Source organism: Silurus aristotelis, assembly GCF_946808225.1.
Source record: "Silurus aristotelis genome assembly, chromosome: 3".
Classification (NCBI taxonomy): domain Eukaryota; kingdom Metazoa; phylum Chordata; class Actinopteri; order Siluriformes; family Siluridae; genus Silurus; species Silurus aristotelis.
In genome coordinates this window covers 6,959,510-6,985,324 of record NC_139576.1, presented here as the reverse complement: position 1 = coordinate 6,985,324, position 25,815 = coordinate 6,959,510, and the positions used below count along the sequence as shown (strand labels likewise).

At 39.5% G+C, this 25,815-nt stretch overlaps 1 protein-coding gene and 1 long non-coding RNA gene across 4 annotated transcripts in view; one reads left to right on the top strand and one right to left on the bottom strand.

Annotated features, from left to right (window-relative positions):
- LOC310723784 overlaps positions 1 to 25,815 on the bottom strand; it is a 222,307-nt gene that overhangs the window by 53,435 nt on the left and 143,057 nt on the right. The gene's annotated exons all lie outside the window — the stretch shown is intronic.
- Positions 1 to 25,815, top strand: part of znf385b (zinc finger protein 385B) — a 264,689-nt gene that overhangs the window by 111,769 nt on the left and 127,105 nt on the right. Inside the window, exon 1 of one of the 3 annotated variants that reach the window (XM_083537058.1) lies at positions 2,120 to 2,709. The exons of the other annotated variants lie outside the window; for them this stretch is intronic. Within the exon in view, the coding sequence (XP_083393184.1) occupies positions 2,700 to 2,709 (10 nt within the window). The 5' untranslated portion in view covers positions 2,120 to 2,699. Of the gene's footprint in view, positions 1 to 2,119; positions 2,710 to 25,815 lie in introns of those variants that run through there. 3 annotated transcript variants of the gene reach the window in all.

Here is a 25,815-nt window from a genome sequence, read left to right as displayed (position 1 = left end):
ATATATATATATATATATATATATATATATATATACAGTACAGACCAAAAGTTTGGACACACCTTCTCATTCAAAGAGTTTTCTTAATTTTCATGACTATGAAAATTGTAGAGTCACACTGAAGGCATCAAGGGCTATTTGACCAAGAAGGAGAGTGATGGGGTGCTGCGCCAGATGACCTGGCCTCCACAGTCACCGGACCTGAACCCAATCGAGATGGTTTAGGGGTGAGCTGGACCGCAGAGTGAAGGCAAAAGGGCCAACAAGTGCCAAGCATCTCTCGGGGAACTCCTTCAAGACTGTTGGAAGACCATTTCAGGTGACTGCCTCTTGAAGCTCATCAAGAGAATGCCAAGAGTGTGCAAAGCAGTAACCAAAGCAAAAGGTGGCTACTTTGAAGAACCTAGAATATGACATTTTTCAGTTGTTTCACACTTTTTTGTTATGTATATAATTCCATATATAATTCCACATGTGTTAATTCATAGTTCTGATGCCTTCAGTGTGAATCTACAATTTTCATAGTCATGAAAATAAAGAAAACTCTTTAAATGAGAAGGTGTGTCCAAACTTTTGGTCTGTACTGTGTGTATATATATATATATATATATATATATATATATATATATATATATATATATATATATATATATATATATATATATATATATATATATATACAGTATCTATCTATCTATCTATCTATCTATCTATCTATCTATCTATCTATCTATCTATCTATCTATCTATCTATCTATCTATCTATCTATCTATCTATCTATCTTCAGCTTCTTCTTTGTATGATAGAGCTTTAACCTGCATTGTGAATGACATGCAAACAATGATTTCTGGAGTTGTTTCTGAACCTATTCAGTGATTTCCATTACAGAAACATACCTGTTATGCAACACTGCCTGAGAGCCCAAAGTTCACAGGCATCGATATTGATTGTTGCCCATGTCTTTTGTGCAAAGAGTTTTCTCCAGATTCTCAGAAGCTTTTGAAGATGTTATGTAATGTAGATTATGAGACATTGAAGTGTTCACAATTTCTAAAATCATTTCACAGTGTGTAGCAGCTTCTGCCCATCTTTGTTTCTTTAAGATATTCTTTTTATGACCCATTAACTGTTTTTTTAAAATGGTACATTTCCATACTTATGAACGTATGTTCTAACGCAGGGGTCACCAACCTTTTTGAAACTGAGAGCTACTTCTTGGGTACCGATTAATGTGAAGGGCTACCAGTTTGATACACAAAGTTTTCAGTTTGATTTGAAATAACAAATTTGCTCAATTTACCTTTAATTATATGTTATTATTAATATTTAATGATATTCATCTATGTGAAGACACTGATCATGTTAATGATTTCTCATAATAATTAATATCAAAATAATCAGCAATGATTTAACAAAGTAGGAAACAGCTATTTTTAGAAAAGGCCCGTGGGCTACTCATGTGGTCCTTGCGAGCAACCTGCACCACGTTGGAGACCCCTATTCTAACGTGAATAATATATAGGTTTATAAAATGTGCAAATCATCGCATTTTTACATTCTACACAGCGTCCCCACCCTTCTTCCAATTGTGGTTGTATACATCATGTTCAAACCCACTTAAAAAGTCTAACTAAGCACATCAGGGAAAAAAAACCCCACTTAGTCTGTGGTATGTGAATTGAGACACAGCCTTGACAACTGCTCAGGGTTAAAGCCAGAGGAAAAAAGGAGCCTTAACCCAGACGCTTCACCTTTACCCCCATCCACCAGCTCTCTTCCTCTACTTGTTTTAGCTCGCTGATTGGAGCAAATCATATAGTGGACAAACGTACACATGAAGAACATCTTATTCATTCTTTATCACTGCATTATCTGTGTCAAGCTGTTTTGAGACAATTACAAAGTACAAATAAAAAAGGATTGAATTGAATTTACCCCAAGCGTCCAGGAGACACATCGAACCGTCTGATGGTTGTTAGGAGGTCTTCCTACCACCCCCCCATACACCATATCACCCCAAAAACCCCCCCCTCTCAAAATGGTCTCAGCAGGGGTACTGGGAATTCTCAGGTCTCACCTCATTTACACACGTCGGAGTAGATAGCACCGAGTCACATTACGCTCTCCCAGTGAGTGAAGAGTGTGCAGCTATGCTTGCTGTGCCATATACAGCACCAACTCTCTCTCTCTCTCTCTCTCTCTCTCTACTAAATACACATGCAATCGCTCTCGCCTGCCTTTTCTTCTCCTCCTCTCTCTCAAACACACACACACACTCTCTCAGGAGTCACCAGCTCGTCTCGCGTCTCCACTCGTGTCTCTGCATGGCTGGCTGATCACACAAGTCGCTCCTGATTTACGAGAGCCAGATTCCTCCAGGCTGAATCGCAGCTACACGGATCCGTGCTTCTCGTGACGGAAAGAGAGAACCTACGATTTGTATTTCTTTCTTTTTTTTTTTCTCTCCCTCGCTTTGCCTGTCTCTCCACATCTATGATGGAGTGACCCAGTTTTTTTCTTTCCTTCTGTGGGTTTTTTTTGCACTCTGGTTCAGAGGTGTAAGACAAAGCTGCATTTTGTGACAGCTTCTCTGGCCCTTTCTCGCTCACTCTATCTTCGTTTAATCTCTGCCTCCTTTCGTCTACTTCACTCCAAAATCCGCTCCTGGAACTTATGCTCCGCTCGACCATCACACATCATGCTCTTAGGTGAGTCCTGTTCCTCCAGTCTTTACAGTGCCTTCTAACCAAACACTCCAGACGCATAAGAGAGGCGATAGTCATCTGTGTGAGGAAAGCTGTAAACACAGCCAGAGCTGGCACCATCGCCAAGCTTTTGTTCTCTTATTCTTTCTCTCTCTCTCTCTCTCTCTCTCTCTCTCTCTCTCTCTCTCTCTCTTTTTCTTTTTTTTAAAAAATCTGATTGCATTCAAGAACTTTCAGTGTCACGAGACTGAGCTTGAAATATTCGCTTTGGGTAAAAGATCTTGCTGATGTTTGATGGATGCTTGTACAGGCTGAGCTGGGATTACGAACACATCGCAGATGATGCAGGCTTTGATTTTCGCGATCGCGTCTTTGTTTTTTCTGTCGTGTGTGTGGAAGAGGTTGGGAAGTTTGGAATCATCAGTGAATTCAGAATCATCTGTTTCACAATGATCGGAGCTTCATTTTATTCAGGGTTTGTTTGCTCTTTTTACAGTACGATTACTGCATGAATGCATTGATCAAGCCATTACATATTAATACAAAGACACAGTGACTTTTTGATTCTATGCAGAATCAGAATCCTGTGAATTTGAGTTCTTTATTCCTTTTAAAAGATACAGTGATGTTTTTTTTCTGATCAGAAATAGTTGCATGGATTTTATCAGGATATCCTCAACACGAAAGTGTGTGAAACTATGAATTGCAACCAGAATAGGATACAAGGATCCCCATTACCTGTTATACAGAATCTCTCATCTCAGAATCCCCACAGCAGTGGCTAAGTGCAATGAATCATGCGATCACATAACGGATGCTTGTTAATCTGAGAAACTCTCGGCTTGGTTAATGAGTTCGTAAACATAACTCCTGCTGCTCGAATGCAGTTTGGAACACTGTTTGCGGTACCCTACAATAAATGAGTAAAGAAACTTTCCTGATTTTGTAAAATTGAAAGAAATAACAACATCGATTTCAGCTCCAGCTAGAGGCCGGAGACTAGAAAATGATAAACACATCTAACGAGCTGCTAAAGACTCTGCAGCACCACTGCTGATTTAATGCATTTATTACATCATTAACTCTCATTAATTGAATGCAGAAGGTGTGATACATCCTTTTTACTGCACACACACACTGTAGAAGTGCAAACAGGCCTGTATTTTATCAGATCCTGCCGGTAGGGTTCATACCAGGTTCCATCTGGGTTCCTTGTTTTCGGTAGTGATGCACACAAAAGCTTCACAAATGAACACCCCCTTGTGGAGAAACCTCAGTATGATAAGAGATGGAAGTAGAACGTGACGGAATGACTGATAGGCTAATAAAGTAGTAGAGAGGAAGTGATTGAGAGTGGGATTGTTTGAGTGATGGAGAGAGTGGGATTGTGTATGGGTAGGAGAGAGGGAGTAATTGAGAGAGTGAGTGGGTGAGGGTGGGAGAGATGGAGTGATGGAGAATGTGATTGGGTGAGGGTGGGAGAGAGGGAGTGATGGAGAATGTGATTGGGTGAGGGTGGGAGAGAGGGAGTGATGGAGAATGTGATTGGGTGAGGGTGGGAGCGAGGGAGTGATGGAGAATGTGATTGGGTGAGGGTGGGAGAGAGGGAGTGATGGAGAATGTGATTGGGTGAGGGTGGGAGAGAGGGAGTGATGGAGAATGTGATTGGGTGAGGGTGGGAGAGAGGGAGTGATGGAGAATGTGATTGGGTGAGGGTGGGAGTGGAGGATGGAGTGAGTGTAAAAAGGGATGAGTGACTAAGTAAGGAAGTGGAGGAAGGTGTGAATAAGGATGATGTGAGTTAAATGTGGATAAGTGAGTGCATTATAAAGGTGAGTAAATGAAAAAGTAAATGAATTATAGAGTAAGTGGATGACTGTATATGAATGAGCGGGAGAATTATGGAGGGAAGAAGACAGCGAATAAAGTAGATGAGTAAATGGGTGAGTGAGTAAGTGGGTGAGTGAGTGGGTGAGTGAGTGAGTGAGTGAGTCGGTTTGTGGGTGGGTGTGTGAGTGAGTGAGTGAGTGAGTGGGTGGGTGTGTGTGTAAGTGGGTGTGTGAGTGAGTGGGTGTGTGAGTAAGTGAGTGGGTGGGTGTGTGAATGAGTGAGTGGGTGGGTGGGTGAGTGAGTAAATGGGTGAGTGGGTGTAAGTGAGTGAGTGAGTGAGTGGGTGGGTGGGTGAGTGAGTAAGTGGGTGTGTGAGTAAGTGAGTGGGTGTGTAAGTGGGTGTGTGAGTGGGTGGGTGTGTGAGTAAGTGAGTGGGTGGGTGTGTAAGTGAGTGGGTTTGTGGGTGTGTGTGAGTGGGTGTGTGAGTGAGTGAGTGGGTTTGTGGGTGTGTGAGTGAGTGAGTGGGTGTGAGTGGGTGTGTGAGTGAGTGAGTGGGTGGGTGTGAGTGAGTGAGTGAGTGGGTGTGTGAGTGAGTAAATGGGTGAGTGGGTGTGTGAGTGAGTAAATGGGTGAGTGGGTGGGTGTGTGAGTGGGTGGGTGGGTGAGTGAGTAAATGGGTGAGTGGGTGGGTGTGTGAGTGGGTGGGTGAGTGAGTGGGTGGGTGTGTGAGTAAGTGAGTGGGTGTGTGAGTGAGTGGGTTTGTGGGTGTGTGTGAGTGGGTGTGTGAGTGGATGAGTGGGTGTGTGAGTGGGTGTGTGAGTGAGTGAGTGGGGGTGTGAGTGGGTGTGTGAGTGAGTGAGTGGGTGTGTGTGAGTGGGTGTGTGTGAGTGAGTGAGTGAGTGGGTGGGTGGGTGAGTGAGTAAATGGGTGAGTGGGTGGGTGTGTGAGTAAGTAAATGGGTGTGTGAGTGAGTGGGTTTGTGGGTGTGTGTGAGTGGGTGTGTGAGTGGATGAGTGGGTGTGTGAGTGGGTGTGTGAGTGAGTGAGTGGGTTTGTGGGTGTGTGTGAGTGGGGGTGTGAGTGGGTGTGTGAGTGAGTGAGTGTGTGTGTGTGTGTGAGTGGGTGTGTGTGAGTGAGTGAGTGAGTGGGTGGGTGAGTGGGTGTGTGAGTGAGTGAGTGGGTGGGTGGGTGAGTGGGTGTGTGAGTGAGTGAGTGAGTGAGTGAGTGAGTGGGTGTGTAAGTGAGTGAGTGGGTGAGTAAATAAGTTAGAAATTGAATGTATATCAACGAGTGAGGGAATTTCGACGGAAAGAAGAGACTTGATGATGAAGAAGATAAGTGTATGAGGAAGTGGACCAGTCAGTAGGTTGGTGAATCTATGAGGAATTTAAGATGGGAGTGAGGGATGGAGGGAGTAACCGAATGAGAGAATTACACTCATCTCTAACATAAATCTATTTCTCAACCAAAATGTTTATTTTATAATTTTTTTTGGCTGTTTCTCAGAAGCTCTCCACACATCACTCCGAGGGCTTTCCCCAAGCCTTCACCGCATTAACTCACTCACTCGGAGTTAAGAAAGCGCACATCTCCAGTCAACAAGACTCTTACCGTAAACAGAAATAAACACAGGATTTACTTTGGGCTTGTTTTGTCCACAGCTGTCTCCTCAGGCTGCTGTCGGCTCTTTTCGCCACCAGTGTCTGATTATTTTCTTACGTTTCGCCACTAAATCAGGGCCCCTGCTGAAAAAACATCATTAAAGTTCCCAAGCTGGTTTGTTTCCCTTCCGCCAGCAGGCAATACTTACCTTCACACTGATGAACCATTTACATAATCAGCTTTCAGAAATGCTTGTGGAGCTCATTAAATATTAAACGTGTGTTCTTCCACATCGCTGTCTTTATTGATTAGGTCTTTATTTTTTTTTACATTTGGTCGTGTCTGAAGAAAAATTCAAATTTGAGTTGAGTGTTAAAGTGGGGCTGGTTTTTGCAACACTTCTTCACTTCGAGCTGCTTGGCTCTAGAGACAGAACTAAAGTGTGTGTGTGGGCCAGCTAATGGTGTAGTTACGATTCATTTTACAGTAGTAGTTTACAATACCTCTCCAGTCTGGACTCATCCACGGCCCACGTTTAGCCCTCGTCTCCGATGCTCATGTATAAAAATAAGCAGCCGCCTCAATCTGCTGCTTGGCAGAGGAGAAGTTCATGTATTTATGCAACATTATTCAGTGTGTGTGTAGTTTGTCGTTGTGTTATATGCATTATATTTAAGGCAAATTGCTTGGACATCTCACTGAACTGCAGCCAGTGCTATTCCACTTATATAATTACGTCCTCGTGTGTGTGTGTATGTGTGTGTAGTTGTGTGTGTGTGTGGGGGTCTGTATGAGAGAATTGTTCAAACAATTAGCACTAAATCATCCAAAAACCCTCATACATGGTCTTAACTGAAAAATTACCAAAATCCCTTTTTGGTCTTGTTAAAACAGCTCCATTCCTCCACTGTTTGTTTTGCCAGTTAGGTTAGTACCAAAGCCTTTATTGAAATAATACAATTATATAAAAATGTTATACAGTACACAAAATTTACGGTTCATAACATACCTCAGTTTTGAAGTCACGGTTCGGTTAAATTGCTGGTAGTTTTTTTAATTAACACAATTTGTTCATATTAAAATTTTTGAACAACAGTTTACATTTTTCAAACAATTTCAAAGAAAATGCCCACTTTATGGATAATATATCAAATAATATTTTATAATATTTTATAAAAAATAAAATTAGAATTAGAAAAAAAAAAAAAAAAAAAAAAAGAATTAATAAAATGCAATACACGTTTTTTTCATTATATTGAATAAATCGAGTAATCATTTAAATTGTCACAAATTAAATTGATTGAATAAAAGGAACATTTCGTTTAGTTATATTTATACAGTTGCTAGACCTCATTCAGGTTTTACACGTGTGTATATACAAGTGTGTTTTACATTTAAAATGTAATTTTTTAAAGATATGATCTAATTATCTTAATCTATTGCATCCTCTCTCTTCCTCGATATGCGAAATTGTCAGGATGTTCTTCTTTAAAAAGAAATTCTTTAAGCTGTATATAACAACCTAAAGAATCAATAGCCTAGCGTTAGCCTTTAACCAGGAAGTGGCTAGTGGCTAATGCTAGTGTAATGGATTCAAATTTCGTTTTTTTTTTTTCAAACTTTAATTGCACTGCAAGTTGTATCCTGCATATAACTATGTTTGTGAAAAATAAAACATCTTGAATCCATAGCGCTAACGTCAGCCGCTGTTCACTTCCTGGCTTCCTATTGATTCTTTAGCGTTTGCATGCAAGCGCAAAACAATTCCTATTTCCGGTTCTGAGTAAGTAGTCACAGTGACACTGGGCTAACTCTGGTTTCTTTTTTATACCCCTGGCTTTGTTGTGTATGGTTTCAAATGTAAAAAGAAAGAAATGCGTTTAAAGCGCGAGGTGGAGACCAAACAAACGTGCGATCCGCCACGTCAATTCAATTTATTTTTATTTGTATAGCGCTTTTAACATTGTCTCAAAGCAGCTTTACACAAATAATATGGTAATATACTTCACTTACTACCTTCCTGCGGGAACTCAGATGTAACTATGTTCCGGACGTAAAAAGGATTGCATTCGGTATTCGGTGTATACGAAACTGAAAGCCCTGTACCGAAACATTTTCGTACGAATACGTGTACCGTTGCACCCCTTATATATATATCTCTACATACATTGCCCGTCCAAAAAAAAGTCACACACACTAATATTTTGTTGGACCGCCTCTAGTTTGATTACCGCCCGCATTCGCTGTGGCATCGTTTCAATAAGCTTCTGCAATGTCACATTTATTACCATCCAGAGTTGCAGTAATATTTCACCAAGATCTTGTATTGATAATGGGAGTATCGGACCGCTGCGCAAAGTCTTCACCACCACATCCCAAAGATTCTCAATAGGGTTAAGGGCTCGACTCTGTGGTGGCCAATCCATGTGTGAAAATGATGTTTCATGCTCTCTTTCACAATTTGAGCCTGATGAATCCTGCCATTGTCATCTTGGAATCTCCCTGTGCCATTAGGGAAGAAACAATCTATTGATGGAGTTACCTGTTCATTCAGTATATTCAGGTAGTCAGCTGACCTCATTCTTTGGGCACATAACGTTGCTGAACCGAGACCTGACCAACTGCAGCATCCCCAGATCATAGCACTGCCCCCACAGGCTTGTACGCTAGACACTAGGCATGATTGGTGCACCGGGGGGGAAAATTTGCCATTTAACGTCAGTTATCTCGATCGGCGCGGTGCAGCCGCAGAAGAACTCGCGAAAGTGGCGGAAAAATCAAACCTTACAGCTGCTACAGGTGTTGTATTGTATACTGGTGAATCTCTGCTGTTAGTTAGTGCACATATGCCTTTTGTTGTTAAATGTTATGCGATGAACGGGAGGCGAAAGTAGAAGCGCGGCGCTGAACAGCACACGGGAGAACGTGGGATGAGCAGCAAAAGCATAGAATGAACACCGGCAGGATCGGGGGGAATCCGCGGTGCGCTTTGGGAAGAAAAGAGCAGCCGTTGAGAGAGTGCCGGTGGGAAGACACGTACCGGGATACGCATGAGCGATAACAACGACCGCCGTGAACCAACATATACCAACAATAACGGAGAGTGAGAGTGTGTAAGTTTAAATAGGAGCTGGTGATGATGATAAACGAGCACCATATGTGCGCGATTGAAGCCGGGAGCTTCAGAGAAAGCGGCCGAGAAAACACCTGACACGCTGAAGGGGGCTGAAGGGGGCGTGGCAGGTGGATTCCTGACAGATAAACATGTACTGTATGTGTTTTTATAGCATGCCTTCATCAAACAAATCGCGGCAACACTGTTGTGTAAAAAACCCTTCAAAAACACGTGCATGCACATTCTCATTTATTAACGCACATCATGTACATTAAAGAAATTTCAAGCACGTTAATATACTGCCGGGATTTGGATTTTCGTTTATCTCGATCATCGGTTACCTCGATGCTTTTTGGCAACCCCCTAGGACATCGACATACCCGGGTTCCACTGTGTGTGTATATACCTCGGTTTGTGAATGTAATTTGTTCCAGATTCGATTCCAGATAAGTATACTCAAACTAAATCATACGTATAAAGAAGCGAATTTTCCCATAAGAAATAACAAAACTTGGTTCCAGGACCCAGAAAATATACATATGAAATTTTAAATACATTATAATATACAGCAATACAGTATAATAATACATTTATAAGTGATATTTGTTGTATTACTGTATATTTCAACAATAATTATCCTGAATGAAAAGAAAAAAACAATGTTTGCCCTGGAGGAGAGTCGGTGCTGGTGTGAGGAGACGAGGCAGAGTGGAGGATAAGAGTTACTGCTGGGAGGGAGGGAATCTTCTTTCATTGTCGGAAAGGATTTCACTATCTACATTTAGTCTACGTTTTTTTAAATCACTTTCACTTTTTGACTCACTGGATCCTTTTTTTTAACTATTACAAAAAGTGATCTAATGAAACCCCTTGGCTGTTATTGCCAAGTTAGGACGTACCAGTGCGACGTTCGTATAACAAAGCTTCATACGTATATAACAAGACAAAATTTTAGTAATATTTTTGTTCGTATAACAAAACATACATACACCAGGGCATTCGTAAACCGAGGCTCTTCATCTTTATCTTCATCATCATCCATAGCCCTGATCACTTCTGCCTCATCTGTAATCACAGAAACTTTTTCCCCCCTCCCACAGTGACTATAATTGCAAACATTTGTTATAACTCTGTCAGTGCTAAAAGTGATTAATGTGTGGGCCGGTCTCGTTGACCTCAGCCTAATTTTTTTTTTTCACCCTTTTAAAGCAAGCGAGATGGTGAGCCTCCACGGCCCGTGAGGAATTTGTACCTGCTGAGCGCCGAATATGTTATACACACTGTAGCTTTGAGCGAGATAACAATCCTCTCCACGGGAGGATTCAATTTGCTTTAGGCTTTTCCTCACCGCTGAATAATAATATCCATTAGTGTTTGATCAAGTGTAATAGCACTAAATAGGTTTGGGAGTGAGGGAGAGAGAAACAGAGAGATAGAGAAAGGCTTGATTTGCAGGCCTACGCGTCAAGGCCGAGTGGGGGGAAAAATCCAAACATGAAGGATATGTTCCTTAATACATTTACATACCAAATCACATAGAGTTTGACTGCGCTTTGCTGAAGGAACAACCCCAGAGCTATGATAGGAGTTAATAAAGTGGCTGTTAGTGTAAAATTTGCTGCAGCATACACTTGGCCTAAAGCATGAAATATCTATTTTGCATTCATATATGTTCCAATTATAATGTTTTCTACTATAGCGCTATAAACTATGCTGTACGTTTATCCTAAAGGAACATCTAGGCAAGAGAAAAAGGAATACATTTGGATTTTTAAGGTTTATTTCTGTTTATGTTAATCTGACTTTCTTCCTCAGGCCATGTCTACACTAATACGTTTTCTTTCCACTAAAACGCATTTTTTTCTCTCTCCGTTTTGCCCTTTCGTCCACACCGAGACAGCATTTTTAGTCAACAAAAACGAAAACGGACGTTCCAGTGTGGATGAGCAACTTTTTAAAAACAATTGAAAACGAAAATTTCTCTGGATTAATGTAGACAGAGCCTTAGTTAGGCCAAGAAGGTAGTGGTTTATTTAGGGTTTTCAAAATATAGAGGCTTTTTTCAGTTGATAACCATTGTGATTTTTTTGTGGGCGGAGCTAAGGTGTAGGCAGAAAGATTTCCCGACCACTTCACTAACGCTTTAAGTTTTGTTAGTTCAGTTTTAAACAATGCCTGGTCAAAACCTGATTTCATCTGACTATCCAAAAAGTCTGAAAGTTAACTTTAATGGAGGAAACCCGATTGGCTGACAGTCAGTGGTTGGACGATTTGACACGCTTGTCCTGACATCTACACCTATCTGGTAGAGAAACCGATCATGTATAGTAAAGACAAATTCAGGGTGTATAAATCATTAGTTGCCTATAAATTTGTTCAGGGCATGTAAAAGCTAACTGTCAGCCTACATTATTACCTAACTCGCACACCTACTCAACACCTAACTAGCGATCTGTTTGGTTGGTTACTAACAGGGACAAACGTTAACAAATGCAAAAACTTTAACACACATCTGACATGGGCCTGTTCACTGTTACCTCTTTTTTTTCTACTGCACTTATGACAACTTTAGAAAGTGAGAGGAGAGAAAGAATTTCTCTTTTTGTTTATTCTCTTGTTGTTAGCTAGCAGTTAGCTAACATATGCTAAAATGTTAGCGTTACATGAGAAATCCATTCACTTGTTCTACGGTTTCTAAGTAGAAATTTTTAGACATGGAATCAAACTATAGAACCATATCAACAAAAGACAAACGTTTCTTTAACCTAAAGATTATTTTATTCGTAGTTCTGGCAGTGGCAGCAGGTATGCAATAATATTTCAAATTGGAGCCTGGACTCTGTCGGTTCTGGTCTTTTGTTTTGCCTCCAGCTAGCATTGTGACGTAATCGTGACGTCGGCACTAATAGGGTCTTAACGTTAAAATCATGTTGGATGCGCAAAACAAATTGTGCTGAGTTCAATCACATGAAACCCACATACACATTTTAATGAAAGCATTGTTGTAATAGCCATAATAATGCCATAATAATCTCCTCAATGCACATTTACACCATCCCTGTACTTAAGTGAAAGTACTTATCCCTTGCTTAAAGGACCTTGGGAGTTACACATGTACTTTTACCACAGTTTCCCATTTAACACTTTATGATTTTGCTTCAAAGTAGTGAGCAATGCCATGTTTGACTTATTTAGACATGCACTTTTGGAATCTCAAAAGTACTATTTGTCTAATTTATGTTTCACTTAGTTACATGGTTTTTCTTTTGACTCACCATTATATAGCAGATATCAGGCTAAAAAAAGCAGCCTTTTTTCGCGGACAAGCAGAAGTCCGCAATAAAACAAAATCTGAGTGGAAAATAAATAGACAAAGAGGGAGCGAGTGAGCTGGAGCAAATAATAATAATATGTGCAGCATAATCAGTCACACCAGTGATTCACACTGCAGAAGCAACTCTGGATTTATAAACTGTTGTTTTACATAAGAGGCCATTCAGGGGCTGCTAATAGATCAGCTTTGGCTGTTTAGAAATAAGACTCCGCCCACCTTTACATTCAGTGGTGTAAAGTAGATGTACTTTGTTACTGTACTTAAGTATTATTTTTTTTTTGGCTACTATTTTTTAGTTTAATTAAGTAACATTCTCTACTCAGCTACAGTTATGATTCAGTCTGTGTACAGCTCAAATATAATGTCAAGGATAGGGGCGGGGTTAGTGGTTTAATTTCAACTCCGCCAAGATTAAATCGATCTCTCGGCGTAGATGCGAGGAACTTAGATTAGTATGCTATTCGCGCGGGTTGCAGCCTGTCAGAGCTGGAAAATGACCATTAGCGATTGTGTCTGTTGAGGTGAAAAAGGAAAACCGAGCGCGAGAACGAGTTGTGGCAGAGGTTCCCTTAGTCTCCATGGAAACGGCTGAGCAGAACTAACGGGCGCTGCCCCCAGTTAAAATCACTTTATGAAAGTAATTTGCGCGGCCAAAACGATGTGTTCTAATCTGAATATTTAAAAGGAATTCGACAAGAGATGGCATGCACCCGGAGAGGAAAAGTTTAATCACAAGTTACTGTTAAAAAACAGCCCTTTGAGTAAAACATGCCTTGTCTTATAAGGAAGCAGTCGGAATAATGGGTTTAATCAAAACGATGACGTTTTCCGTAGATTGTTATTTAACAAAAGAAAGAAAAAGTCCCTATTGCGTATTCGCACTAAATGTGAATTGTAGCACAGCATGTACAGTAAGGACGTGTTGTGGTTAAAATGGTACATACCTTTGGGTTCTCGAATAAGAGCCTAAACCCTCAGTTTCTCGGTTCCCAATTCAGCTTCAGCAGGTATTTAGGCCTACTCTTGAAGGACATCCTGCTCAAGAAATCCCAGGTTTAAAGGCAATCTTCTCCAGACTGCACGTTTCTTTCCGTAGGTGTTGGATAAGATTCAGATCAATGCTCCAGTTAGATGTTCTTTAGTGTTTTTAGCTGTTTGATTTTTGAGGCATTATCCTGTTGGAAGACCCATAAGCTGTGACTGAAACAGCGCTATCTGACCTTGGGTAGTTTTGCTCCAGAATGGCTTAGTAGTCTTGAGATTTCATTGTACCATGCACACATTTAAGGCTCCTAAAATAAATTTCAATCATTTACCTCTTTCACTGTATCACGTTCTTCTCTTTAAAGGCTTCACTTTTTTTTTTTGTCAACATGTACAGTGAGGAAAATAAGTATTTGAACACCCTGCTATTTTGCAAGTTCTCTCACTTAGAAATCATGGAGGGGTCTGAAATTGTCATCGTAGGTGCATGTCCACTGTGAGAGACATAATCTAAAAAAAAAAATCCAGAAATCACAATATATGATTTTTAAACTATTTATTTGTATGATACAGCTGCAAATAAGTATTTGAACACCTGTCTATCAGCTAGAATTCTGACCCTGGAAAATGTCCACCTCCACTACATTTATTATCCTAAATTAGATGCACCTGTTTGAGGTCGTTAGCTGCATAAAGACACCTGTCCACCCCATACAATCAGTAAGAATCCAACTACTAACGTGGCCAAGACCAAAGAGCTGTCCAAAGACACTAGAGACAAAATTGTACACCTCCACAAGGCTGGAAAGAGCTACGGGGAAATTGCCAAGCAGCTCGGTGAAAAAAGGTCCACTGTTGGAGCAATCATTAGAAAATGGAAGAAGCTAAACATGACTGTCAATCTCCCTCGGACTGGGGCTCCATGCAAGATCTCACCTCGTGGGGTCTCAATGATCCTAAGGAAGGTGAGAAATCAACCCAGAACTACACGGGAGGAGCTGGTCAATGACCTGAAAAGAGCTGAGACCACCGTTTCCAAGGTTACTGTTGGTAATACACTAAGACGTCATGGTTTGAAATCATGCATGGCACGGAAGGTTCCCCTGCTTAAACCAGCATATGTCCAGGCACGTCTTAAGTTTGCCAATGACCATTTGGATGATCCAGAGGAGTCATGGGAGAAAGTCATGTGGTCAGATGCGACCAAAATAGAACTTTTGGGTCATAATTTCACTAAACGTGTTTGGAGGAAGAAGAATGATGAGTACCATCCCAAGAACAACATCCCTACTGTGAAGCATGGGGGTGGTAGCATCATGCTTTGGGGGTGTTTTTCTGCACATGGGACAGGGCGACTGCACTGTATTAAGGAGAGGATGACCGGGCCATGTATTGCGAGATTTTGCGGAACAACCTCCTTCCCTCAGTTAGAGCATTGAAGATGGGTCGAGGCTGGGTCTTCCAACATGACAATGAGCCGAAGCACACAGCCAGGATAACCAAGGAGTGGCTCTGTAAGAAGCATATCAAGGTTCTGGCATGGCCTAGCCAGTCTCCAGACCTAAACCCAATAGAGAATCTTTGGAGGGAGCTCAAACTCTGTGTTTCTCAGCGACAGGCCAGAAACCTGACTGATCTAGAGAAGATCTGTGTGGAGGAGTCGGCCAAAATCCCTCCTGCAGTGTGTGCAAACCTGGTGAAAAACTACAGGAAACGTTTGACCTCTGTAATTGCAAACAAAGGCTACTGTACCAAATATTAACATTGACTTTCTCAGGTGTTCAAATACTTATTTGCAGCTGTATCATACAAATAAATAGTGAAAAAATCATACATTGTGATTTCTGGATTTTTTTTTTTAGATTATGTCTCTCACAGTGGACATGCACCTACGATGACTATTTCAGACCCCTCCATGATTTCTAAGTGGGAAAACTTGCAAAATAGCAGGGTGTTCAAATACTTATTTTCCTCACTGTAGCTCATGTGCCTTGCCAGAAAGACTCCAGTTTTGTCTCAAGGGATGTTCTCCCAGAATCTGAATTTTGAAAAAAAGCAATTTGTTTGAAACATCACTATACAGAAAGCCCCAGACTTACAATGAAGAGGTGTTACAATGGCCCCATCGTAGCTTAAAAATATAGAGACGTGGTCTTGCCTACCTAGGAGTCTTAAAGAATGGTAATCAGTATGGGGTAGTATACAGCAATTTGTTAATAATTTAACAAATTACAATACATAATTTGGCGAAACAACAATTTACACTATCATACTGTATAAACTTTACAGTCAATATGTATGTGGCAGCGTGTACGTGATCGAGCGCCGGTTTGTGAGTGAAGGGCAGAGCCGGATGATTGTTTTAGAATCCGGCAATGCCGATATAAAGAGACGAGCTAAAATTGGGAATCGTACCACTAGGTTTGCCTGCCACGTGAAAATTTTTATATTTTTACAATTTTGTCATATTACTATTGTCAACGTAGGATCGAAAATTTGTAAGTCGAACCATCGTAACATGGGGACTCCCTGTAATTATTCATTTATATTTCATTTTCTAGGGTACAATTAAATTTAACAATATATCTTTACACATTGCACCTAAATGTGTATAAATAACATTTCACAGACAACATTGAAGGTAACTATGAATGGATAAAATGGTATGGCATGTCATTCTTAATTAAAGAGGAATTATTAGCATTGGGAAACTGATATGGTATAAGAGAAATAAAACACACCGTTAAATTTCCTTTATTTCTTACCTGATATCGACTAATGCAATTATTTTCTGTTTCAGGAACCATAAATAGACAAATCTGGATTACAAATATATATATATATACTTTTTGAACAATTTTACTTCATATTATCATTATTTAAACATTTCAAACAAGAAAATAACATTGAGATTTAGATTTAAATGAATATGCACATCTTTCTTCCTTTTTTCGTTATTTTTTTCTTTCTTTCAACTCTCACTCACTCTCTCTTAAACATCAGCCACACTACACCCACCCAGCTAATCTCAAACAGGCTAAATTTAACCGTTCTCGTTAAACTAGAACATTTCTGCACTCGTGTTTCAGCTAGTTTACTACCGTACCATCATAAAAAAATATTTAGCCCTTGGAAACCTACCCTCACCCTCCACTTTATTAGCGACACCTGTACCCCTGTGAAAGCAGTGCGATGCAGAAAATCAGTTTCACGGAGCCTCGTGTCCACTGTAGGGTCAAATTTCCATCCTTGGCTGACAAGTCTTTAAACCCAAAATCATCTTCCACTGTTGTAGCTTATCGTCCTTAAAGTTCTACATGATGGGCATTTTGTTTTGCTTTTCTGCCTTGTATGGATGTATAGAGTAGGTTTTTGAGGTGTCACAGGTACTCAAATGATAGTAGAAGCGAAGAACTTGTCACATATTCATTATAAAAAGGTGAAATTTTTTCTTTGCCTGTTCTTCTGCTTGGTTAAAGGCCTTGCTCAAGAGCCAACAATGGCAACTCAACAGTGCTGGGGTTTGCACCTTCGAGCTTCAAATAAGGAACCCAGAGCCTTAACCATGGAGCTGGTGGCTTAACTGGTGACTAACATCAACCACCATGCTAGAGTCAAAGGCACAATGATAAGTCCCCTCAAATTGAATTTTCATTATCTGAAACCCTTGAACTGTACCTGCATTGCACCGTTGTCACCTGATTGGCTGATTTATCTGTCTATTTTTAACCATTCCATTTCACATTTAGTCCCCATTTGCTGTTTAAATAACCTCCACTCTTCTGGGAAGATGTTTCACTAGAACTGTGGAGATTTGTGCTCCTTCAGCCACAAGGGTGTTAGTAAACTCAGGTTCTGCTGTAGGTGAGGTGAGGGAGCCCTAGAGGTATCCTGAAGGTGTCCATATACAGTAGTGCATGTGGCAATAGTTAATTTAACATTCTGGGGCGAATAACCAATGACAAATCTGTAGCGATTACTGCAATATGTAATGATAATATAATTTCTGAAATAAAACTGAAATAATGCATTTTTTTTGTATTCTTTTCAATATTTGTGTGTCATGCTGCTTTTAAAAGGCCACAGCAGCGTGTTATCCTCGAACATTTGTGAGAGATAAACCACACAGTTTGAACATTTTTACAGTTCTGCCCGTGTGAAAAGTCATTATTTCAGCGTGGGATGTTTTTCCTCTTATGTGGCCGTTAAACAAAGACCTCGAAGCCGAATAGAAAAAAACAAAAAAAACAAGCTGTCACCATTATTTAATAAGATTCCTTCAATTCAGTCATTTTTAAAACAGAAATAAGAGATCAAGGCTCGATCTTTTGTTCTGAATGAGTCACACTTCCATGGGTCATGGTAAAGTTTACGTTGATTAACCTTTCTAACTTCCACGTTTGATCGGAGAGAGTGGCCCGTGTTACAGAGTTAATTCGGTCCATCTGTTGCTGGAGTCTGTACAAGGAGAATTCGTTTTTTAACAGCGTTTAATAACGTGTTCGAGATAATTGGTGTGAGAGAAAACACAGTGTGGTACAAGGCAAAAGGACAACAGAAGCAGTGGTGCAGAATGGCTTAGGTGTTGCTTATGTGTGTGTCGAGTATTAAAAAATTATTAATTGATTTTTTTTTTTTGGTTGTTTTAAAAAAGAACAAGGGAAATTAGAAGAAAGGTAATATAGAACATAATACAAAATATCCTATAGAGCGGCGATCCCTAACCTTTTTTTATTATTATTATTATTATTTTTTTATTATTATTATTTTATTTTTTTTGCACCACAGACTAGTTGGGGATTGGGGGTCATGCACATAACTAAACACAGTCATATATATATATATATTATATTACTTTTATACATATTATATGGTCATTATTATATGTATTATTACATATATATTGAAAATGTTGCTTAACTCACCATAATACAGAACCAGATTTATTCAATTATGCATAGAAAAAAAACAAACTGCGACTTCTTTTCATCTTTCAAATTATGTGCAAGGCAATAAAATGGAAATAAAATAAAATAAAAATTAATTAACCAAATAATTTATTTGACTAAATGATCCCCTGCTATAGAATCTTCACATGCTGTAGTGTAATGAGATGTGTAGTTGAGGTGCTTTTTACTTGTCACATATAGCACAGTTACATTCTTTCGTCGCATATCCCGGCAATGTTAGGAAGCTGGGGTCAGAGCCAAGGTATAGTGCCCCCTAGAGCACAGAGGGTAAAGGGCCTTGCTCACGGTCCCCAAGAGTGTCAGCATTGCAATACTGGGGCTTGAACCCCCGACCGTCTGATCAGTAAGCCAAAGCCTAACCACTGAGCCACCAAGTTATTTTAAACGGATGCTGTGATGATTGTGTAATTGTAAACAGGTGTGGATGATCAGTACCAGGATGATTGTAAACATGAAAGATTCTCTTGCAGCCTTTTTAAAACCCGGAATGCCTGACGGGGAATTGAATTTGAGTCCTGACCCATGTTATTAAGATGAAGATGAGTTTTATTAAGATGAATTCGAATCGATATCAGTCAGATTATTCTGCTTCCACAGTTTTATTTTACTGTTTTCCATGTGTTGAGTATCACAAGAATCATAAATTGATAACCCTCAAGCACTCTTTCCATATTTTGTTCGTTTTTTTCTTGGATACTTACTGTAGATGTGCCAGGTAAAGAGCACTAGGTGGATACAAGTGCATGTGTAGACAGCTTTAATAATATTATAACATAATTAGCTTATTAGGTAACATAATATAGCTCTATAATTATAATGAGCTTTAATAATATAATTAGCAAACAGTCCAAAAATATGAAATGGGTTCGAATTTAAGAAAAGGGCCACAAGCATTAAGCTGAATTCAGAAACTTGGAACAAAATCAGGTCCATTTCCAAACATCATGTATGTTATCAAGGAAAACTATGTGTGTACTTCACAGCAAGGAAGGTCTATATATAATATAGGATTTATAGCATACAGGAGTAATTGAGAATAAATGTGCACATTTAGTAGGAGGGTATGTGTGAGGTGTGGGATTTTAAACCCATAACCTGACAAGATGCAAGTTACAAAAATTATGATTTCTATAATAAACCTGTTTTTTTTTATAGCAATTTTGTTACAGATGCATAGTAAATTGTTGTACACTTACCTGCACCTTCATGCAGTTTACTACATTACATACATTTATGCCCAAAGCAACTGACAATTATCTCATTCATACCACTGAGAAGTGTTAAAGGGGCCTTGTTCAGGGGCCCAGCACTGGTACGTAAATGGTGGCGATATTTGATCGGGGGGAAAAAGGCAATACATAAAATCATGTAGATACAAGTCAAGAGTTTTCGATTGTGAAATGTTCACAATTATACGTCATCTCTGTGATTTGAAACATGCCATGGCTTATTATCTGGTATGAGTTTTTTTGTTTTGTTTTGTTTCCAAAAACTGCTGATCAGATGCAATGTGGAATTTACTGTTGAAACAGCAAAGTGGTGTGAAAAACAAAAAACATCCTGTCATGGAAGGGAGACTTAAAGGATAAGTTACTAATGTATAACAGGATACACAATAAACCTTAAGGTCGATAAACTAAAACAGCAGGAGTCCATATCAGGTTCCAATCCTGTCGGCCAACAGACATGAATCTGACATGTCATAGGCACAGAGTCATCTGAAGAGAACAGGAACTGATTTTTTTTATATAATGCAGTGATTGGATGTTTAGATAGTTCACAAATATTAATATATTCTCCAACATATATATTTGTATTGGGTGGTGGGGGTGGGGGTGGGGGGGGTCTTTTAAACATCGATGGAAGTATCCTCTGGTGTCAGCACAATCATTTGTCATGTTATCGAATTGCATTTTTATGTCTTTGACAAATTCGATATATTTTAATGATGTGTTTCATATATTCTATGTGTTTTTATTGGCTGGTTAGATTGTAAAGTGCATTTTTTCTTCTGTATTTTTTTTTTTTTAATTATCAAGTTCTTTGTAATAGAATCAATATGCAGATAATTAAACCCATTAAACATAATATTGCATTGGTTGCTGTTCCACTACTGTTAAAGTAAAGGAAATTTCCTTTTTGGGCAAAAATAAAGTCCTAGGAGTAAATGAGCAGAGAATAAAAATGAATTAACTGCATAATGACAACTAGGAATTGCAGAATATCTTCAGCAAAGCGATCAAGGTCAATCTGAAGGAAATTGATATCAGGTTGTGTGAGATGCCTAATCATTTTAGTAATGTATTCAATAGAATATTAATGGGTGTGTAAAGTTTTGAGTCTGATTACATTTTCGTTCAGAATCAGCACATGTACAGGAAGTCTCAGTCGTGATGGTGTAACAGCTCATGTTGCACATTTTAATTGTTTTTAGGTACAATTCTCGCTTTTGAATTGACACAAAAGTAGTGATTGAAGTAGAAGTAGTATATGTGAAATCTCTGTGAATAATGGATGCCGTTAAGGGTTTCATTCTCCTGTACATCAGAGAGTTTTCTATACAGTATACAGTGAGAGAATCCGAGTTATTATTTGACGTGCATTTACATAAAACAGTGGCCTTTAATATTGGTAACATTAGACGATCAATAAAGGCACAATACAATAGATAGTTTGTTATATTATTATTTATTATATATGTATTCATTTATTATTATGTATAGCAAAAAGCACAGCTTCCTAACTTGTGAATATCAGGCAACTGTAAAATTCTGAGCAATATTACTCCATGCCATAAGCACATCATCCTGCTGTCCATATAGATGACATTTCTTTTTTTTTTTTTTTTGCTGAGATGGAAATAATGTCAACTGCAATACTAAGACACTCAGCATTGTTTTTTTGGCATCGTCGACACAAAACTTTTTCTATGCACATTACTTTGCATGAGATTATGTGTGATCATGCATATAAATCATAACTATCTACAGAGGTTTCGATTTCTGATTTATGTACACGGTTCCATTGTGAGACATTCCTGTGAAATTCCTGTGAAACGTGACTAATGACAAGAAACAAGGGTAGAAGTGATAACCAGGAGTGGCGAAATCATTTTTATTTGAATAATTATGCATTTAGCTGCCATTTCTTTTAATTTCTTGCAATTGAGCAGCTCGGGTTTGAACTCCAAAATCATCCATTAGTCGCCATTAAGTTTTTTGATCAGATGCAAAGTCTTGGTTTAAACGCTAATGCAAAATGCAGATCCGATATATACAAGGTAGAGGTGGAGACATGAAAAAAGAAGGTAGAAAAGAGAGGACAGGAAACGTCCTGAGCATGTTTGTTGCTCTTTGAATCAAAATGTCGATGCCAGTTGAACCTTTACTGTTTTTTCAGGGGTTGGCCTCTTACTTCCAGCGAGAAAATTTAATGCTTCTGCATACCAAGATATTTTGGACAATGCTAATTGAATTATGGAGATACCATAATAATAATAATTATGGTGGTCTCAAACCACCTTTACAGAGATAAATCAGTTATAAAATTAAGTATTAATAAAGTATTATTTCGTTCCTAATAATTGTAAGTTTGTCCATAATGAGTGAGCCATTGGCAACAAGTCAAGTCAAGTTTATTTCTATAGCGCTTTTCACAACAGACATTGTCTCAAAGCAGCTTTACAGAAATCAACAGTTAAGGTGAATGGTGTGTGTTTATCCCTGATGAGCAGCCGTGGCGACTGTGGCAAGGAAAAACTCCCTTAGATATTATGAGGAAGAAACCTGGATAGGAACCGGACTCAAAGGGGAACCCATCCTCATTTGGGTGACATCAAGAGTGTGATTATAAATCTTTCAACAATACAGAACACTGGAGAGTGAGAACTAACGTGAGCACTGGAGTGTGTGATAAGTAATGATCTTTCTACAGTCTTATACAGTCATTATGGTTATGAAACTAGGAGCTAATGAGCAACATTTGTGATCATCACAGATCCAACACCAGCTTCTTCATGCCAAAGCCTTTAAACACTTCAGGATTCAATTGGCACTGGTACGTGTGGCAAGGAAAAACTCCCTGAAATTGTGTGAGGAAGAAACCTTGCGAGGAACCAGACTCAAAATGGAACCCGTTTTTATCTGGGTTCGACGAATGTTTATTTATTACAGTTCCTTCATTGTTAATGTTTGGAGTGATAAAATGCGTCTGTGGTCCTTAGCTATTGTAGTAGACTGTTGAAATTACAAGTTCTTGAGTTTCTCTGTAATTTCATACATTTTTGGGTAGTTGATGTGGAACGATCCCCAGCTGCACAGAGTCGTCTCCAATTGAAGAAAAAGTGCCTGATGTCCCAAAAGCTCTACTAGCAAAAATTCCTACAGAAGCAAAAATGTTGTGTAAATCCTTTTCAGAAGAGTCTAAACTGTTATAGATACAAATAGGGGCCAACTTCATATTAATTTACTTACCAAGTTTCAGATTCTCAGCAATTGTGAGATGTTTTTTTTTGTTGCAAAAGAACCCCGAGCACCTCCTACAGCTGGCTCTGGTTGAGTATGACAGTCTACATGACAACTTTGACATTATCGTTTTTTTCATGTTAACCATGGTCTGTTTTGAAATTGAACCTGCCAGTGTGACATCTCTGTGACCTTAACACGAGTAAAATGCTTACTTAAGGTGAATAAATGATAACCTGGAGATCACGTGTATTTAATTCAATGGGTTCCTGCGTAATAATCAAACTAAACTCTAATTTCTGTTTGTAAAGTCATGGGTGCAAATGCTGGGTTCTTTTTAGTTATTAGGATCCTTCTTAGTTGTATAAATGAGATTTATATTTCCAGCATTTGGCATATGCTCTTCTGCAGACCACCTTACAAAAAATTAGTTTGAAGCCTTTGTCAATAAATACATTCTAAATCTACCTCTTTAGGTCACAGATTTGCGTCTTTCTATTAGCTTTCTCTTTGAAAAACCTCATCTGCCTTGCAATATGCTTAATCTCTTCAATCACGACATCCTCTCGGCCTAAATGGCCAAATTGGTGAATAACTTTTAAAACCAGGATTGAGGAGAAAGTCTATGCTTCTCTGGCACTATCAATCATTTTTACCCATCAAATCTTGCATTGTGGCATCTCTGAGACTGCTCTTGCCCATAATGGCTGCTGCCTCCTCACAGTGTCATGATACCATCAGTCAAAAAACTCTTTGGGAGGCAATATAGTGAGAAGCAAATTTTTTTTAAATAAAAGAAGTGCTAAGTTAAGTACTGCTGAAAGATGTAGGTGTTTAGACGTTGTTTAAAGACTGCTAGTGACTCAGCTGTTTGGACATCGAGTGGAAGTTCATTCCAACACCGACGTGCCAAAAGATCGTTGGAAATCACTTTGCATAAGGTTGTTTAACTTTTTATTTTAAGCTTTTTATACATTGAATTTTTGACTTTTTTGTACTTTTTATTTTGCTTTATATCTCGAGTTTTTTGCCGATGCCGCTCTCGTCGTTGATCGTCTGGCAGATGTCGTAGATTTACGAGCGGCCGCCTTCCGGAACTCCCCGTTCCCCTCGTCTGCTATCGTTAATTCCGCTTTATTCTCCCTGTGTGACTTTTTAACTGCGTTCTGCTGTCGACTTTGAACGGTTCTCATTAATTCGATTAACGTCCTCTCAAACATCTAATTATTTCCAGTGATGCCGAGGTAATTACGGACAGAATCGGGATTGAAGGAGCGAGGATTCAGGGCTTGTTTGTTTTTCATCGTCCTCCCATTTGGCTCTTGTTAGCAAAGCCGCATTTGCCGAGGTATTGGCAAGCTGTCAGAGTGATCCTTCAACGCAACTAGGGAAGTGCATTGGGCCGAGGCGCGTCGTATCTCCTGTTTAGGCTCAGCTTTCTGTTTTTATGTTTGTACCTTTTTTTTTCTTCCTTAAGCTTTGTTTAGCAAGCATTTTGTTTATTCCCTCTCTTTCTTTCTGTCTCTCATCTCTTCAACGTGGCCCAACATACTTTCTTCTCAAATCTGCTTTTAGCCTGTCAGCAAAAGAACAAGCAGGTGCAAAGGAAACAGGTGACAGAGCTCTGCGATGTGGTTCAGCCTCTCTGAAACCCCTCCATCCCTCATTCTTCCATCAGCAGGACAGACAGCTTTTCGGATGAGTCTCGTCGTTTGCACCTGTTCCTCGATCCTGGCTGACAGGTGTGGAAAAACCTCCTGCCGACTCGTAAACATGAACCGTGTGGCCTTTGATTCTTTCCTTCCTCTTCGTTCTCCTTCTTCCCGTCTTATTTTCTTTCTTTCTCTCTTTTTTTTCCTCCCACTTTTTCATGCAGGTGGATTGAGTCACAAGGCTTGTGAGTCACTTGCGAATACTCATATATAGAGCTAGCCAGAGAGGGCACATCAGCGTTGTCAAGATCCACCACCCACTCAGTGCCGAGGTGGACAGAGAGAGATAGAGAGAAGAGAGAGAGAGAAAGATGGAGAGAATAAGTCATTAAGCCACTACTGCATGTAATGGATCTGCTCCTTTGCACCTCTCTGCGGTTCTTCTCTTTGCACTAGCTTTTACCTCAAAACATCCACCTCCCGCTCAGAAAACGCACGCTTTCACGCGCATTTCCGAGAGCCACCACGGCACAGGAGTCCTTAAGAAAAATTCAGCTCATAAAGAAGACTCATCATATCTGGTGTAGGGGGCTCTTCCATCTCTTTGCATGTTTTCAGAATAATGAAGCTGCACGTTGTCAGAAAGTCGCGGAGAGAAGTGCCATTAAAGTGGTTCGCTATGAACTGAGACCTTGGACTAAAGGATTTGGATGCGATGCCTTTGCATTTATTCAGCTACATGTTTCCTCTGCAGGTCTACACTCACATCAAAACTGATTAGCGTTTCGTTTTTCTCTGTGGATATCTTCTGTGCAGGGTTTTTTTATATAGCAGGTCAGAGTAGAATGAGAGTGAATAGACAGTTTATTCAATTTTTTACGATGTTTCATCACTTGAGTCAAATGATAATGTATGTGCATAACTCAGGAAATAAAAACCTTCTTGAGTACATTTTGTACTTTTCTGGACCCCATTTAGGTTTGTGCATTTACCTGCATGTAGTACACACACGTGCATATGAAACATTAATGATGTGGCTTTTTAGAGGGTCTAGACATCTAGACAGTGGAACCCACTTATCTCGACCTCGGTTACCTCGACAACCCTATTAAGCCGACGTTTTTGAAGTGAAACCGCCAAATTCTCGCTTTGTCTAAGCA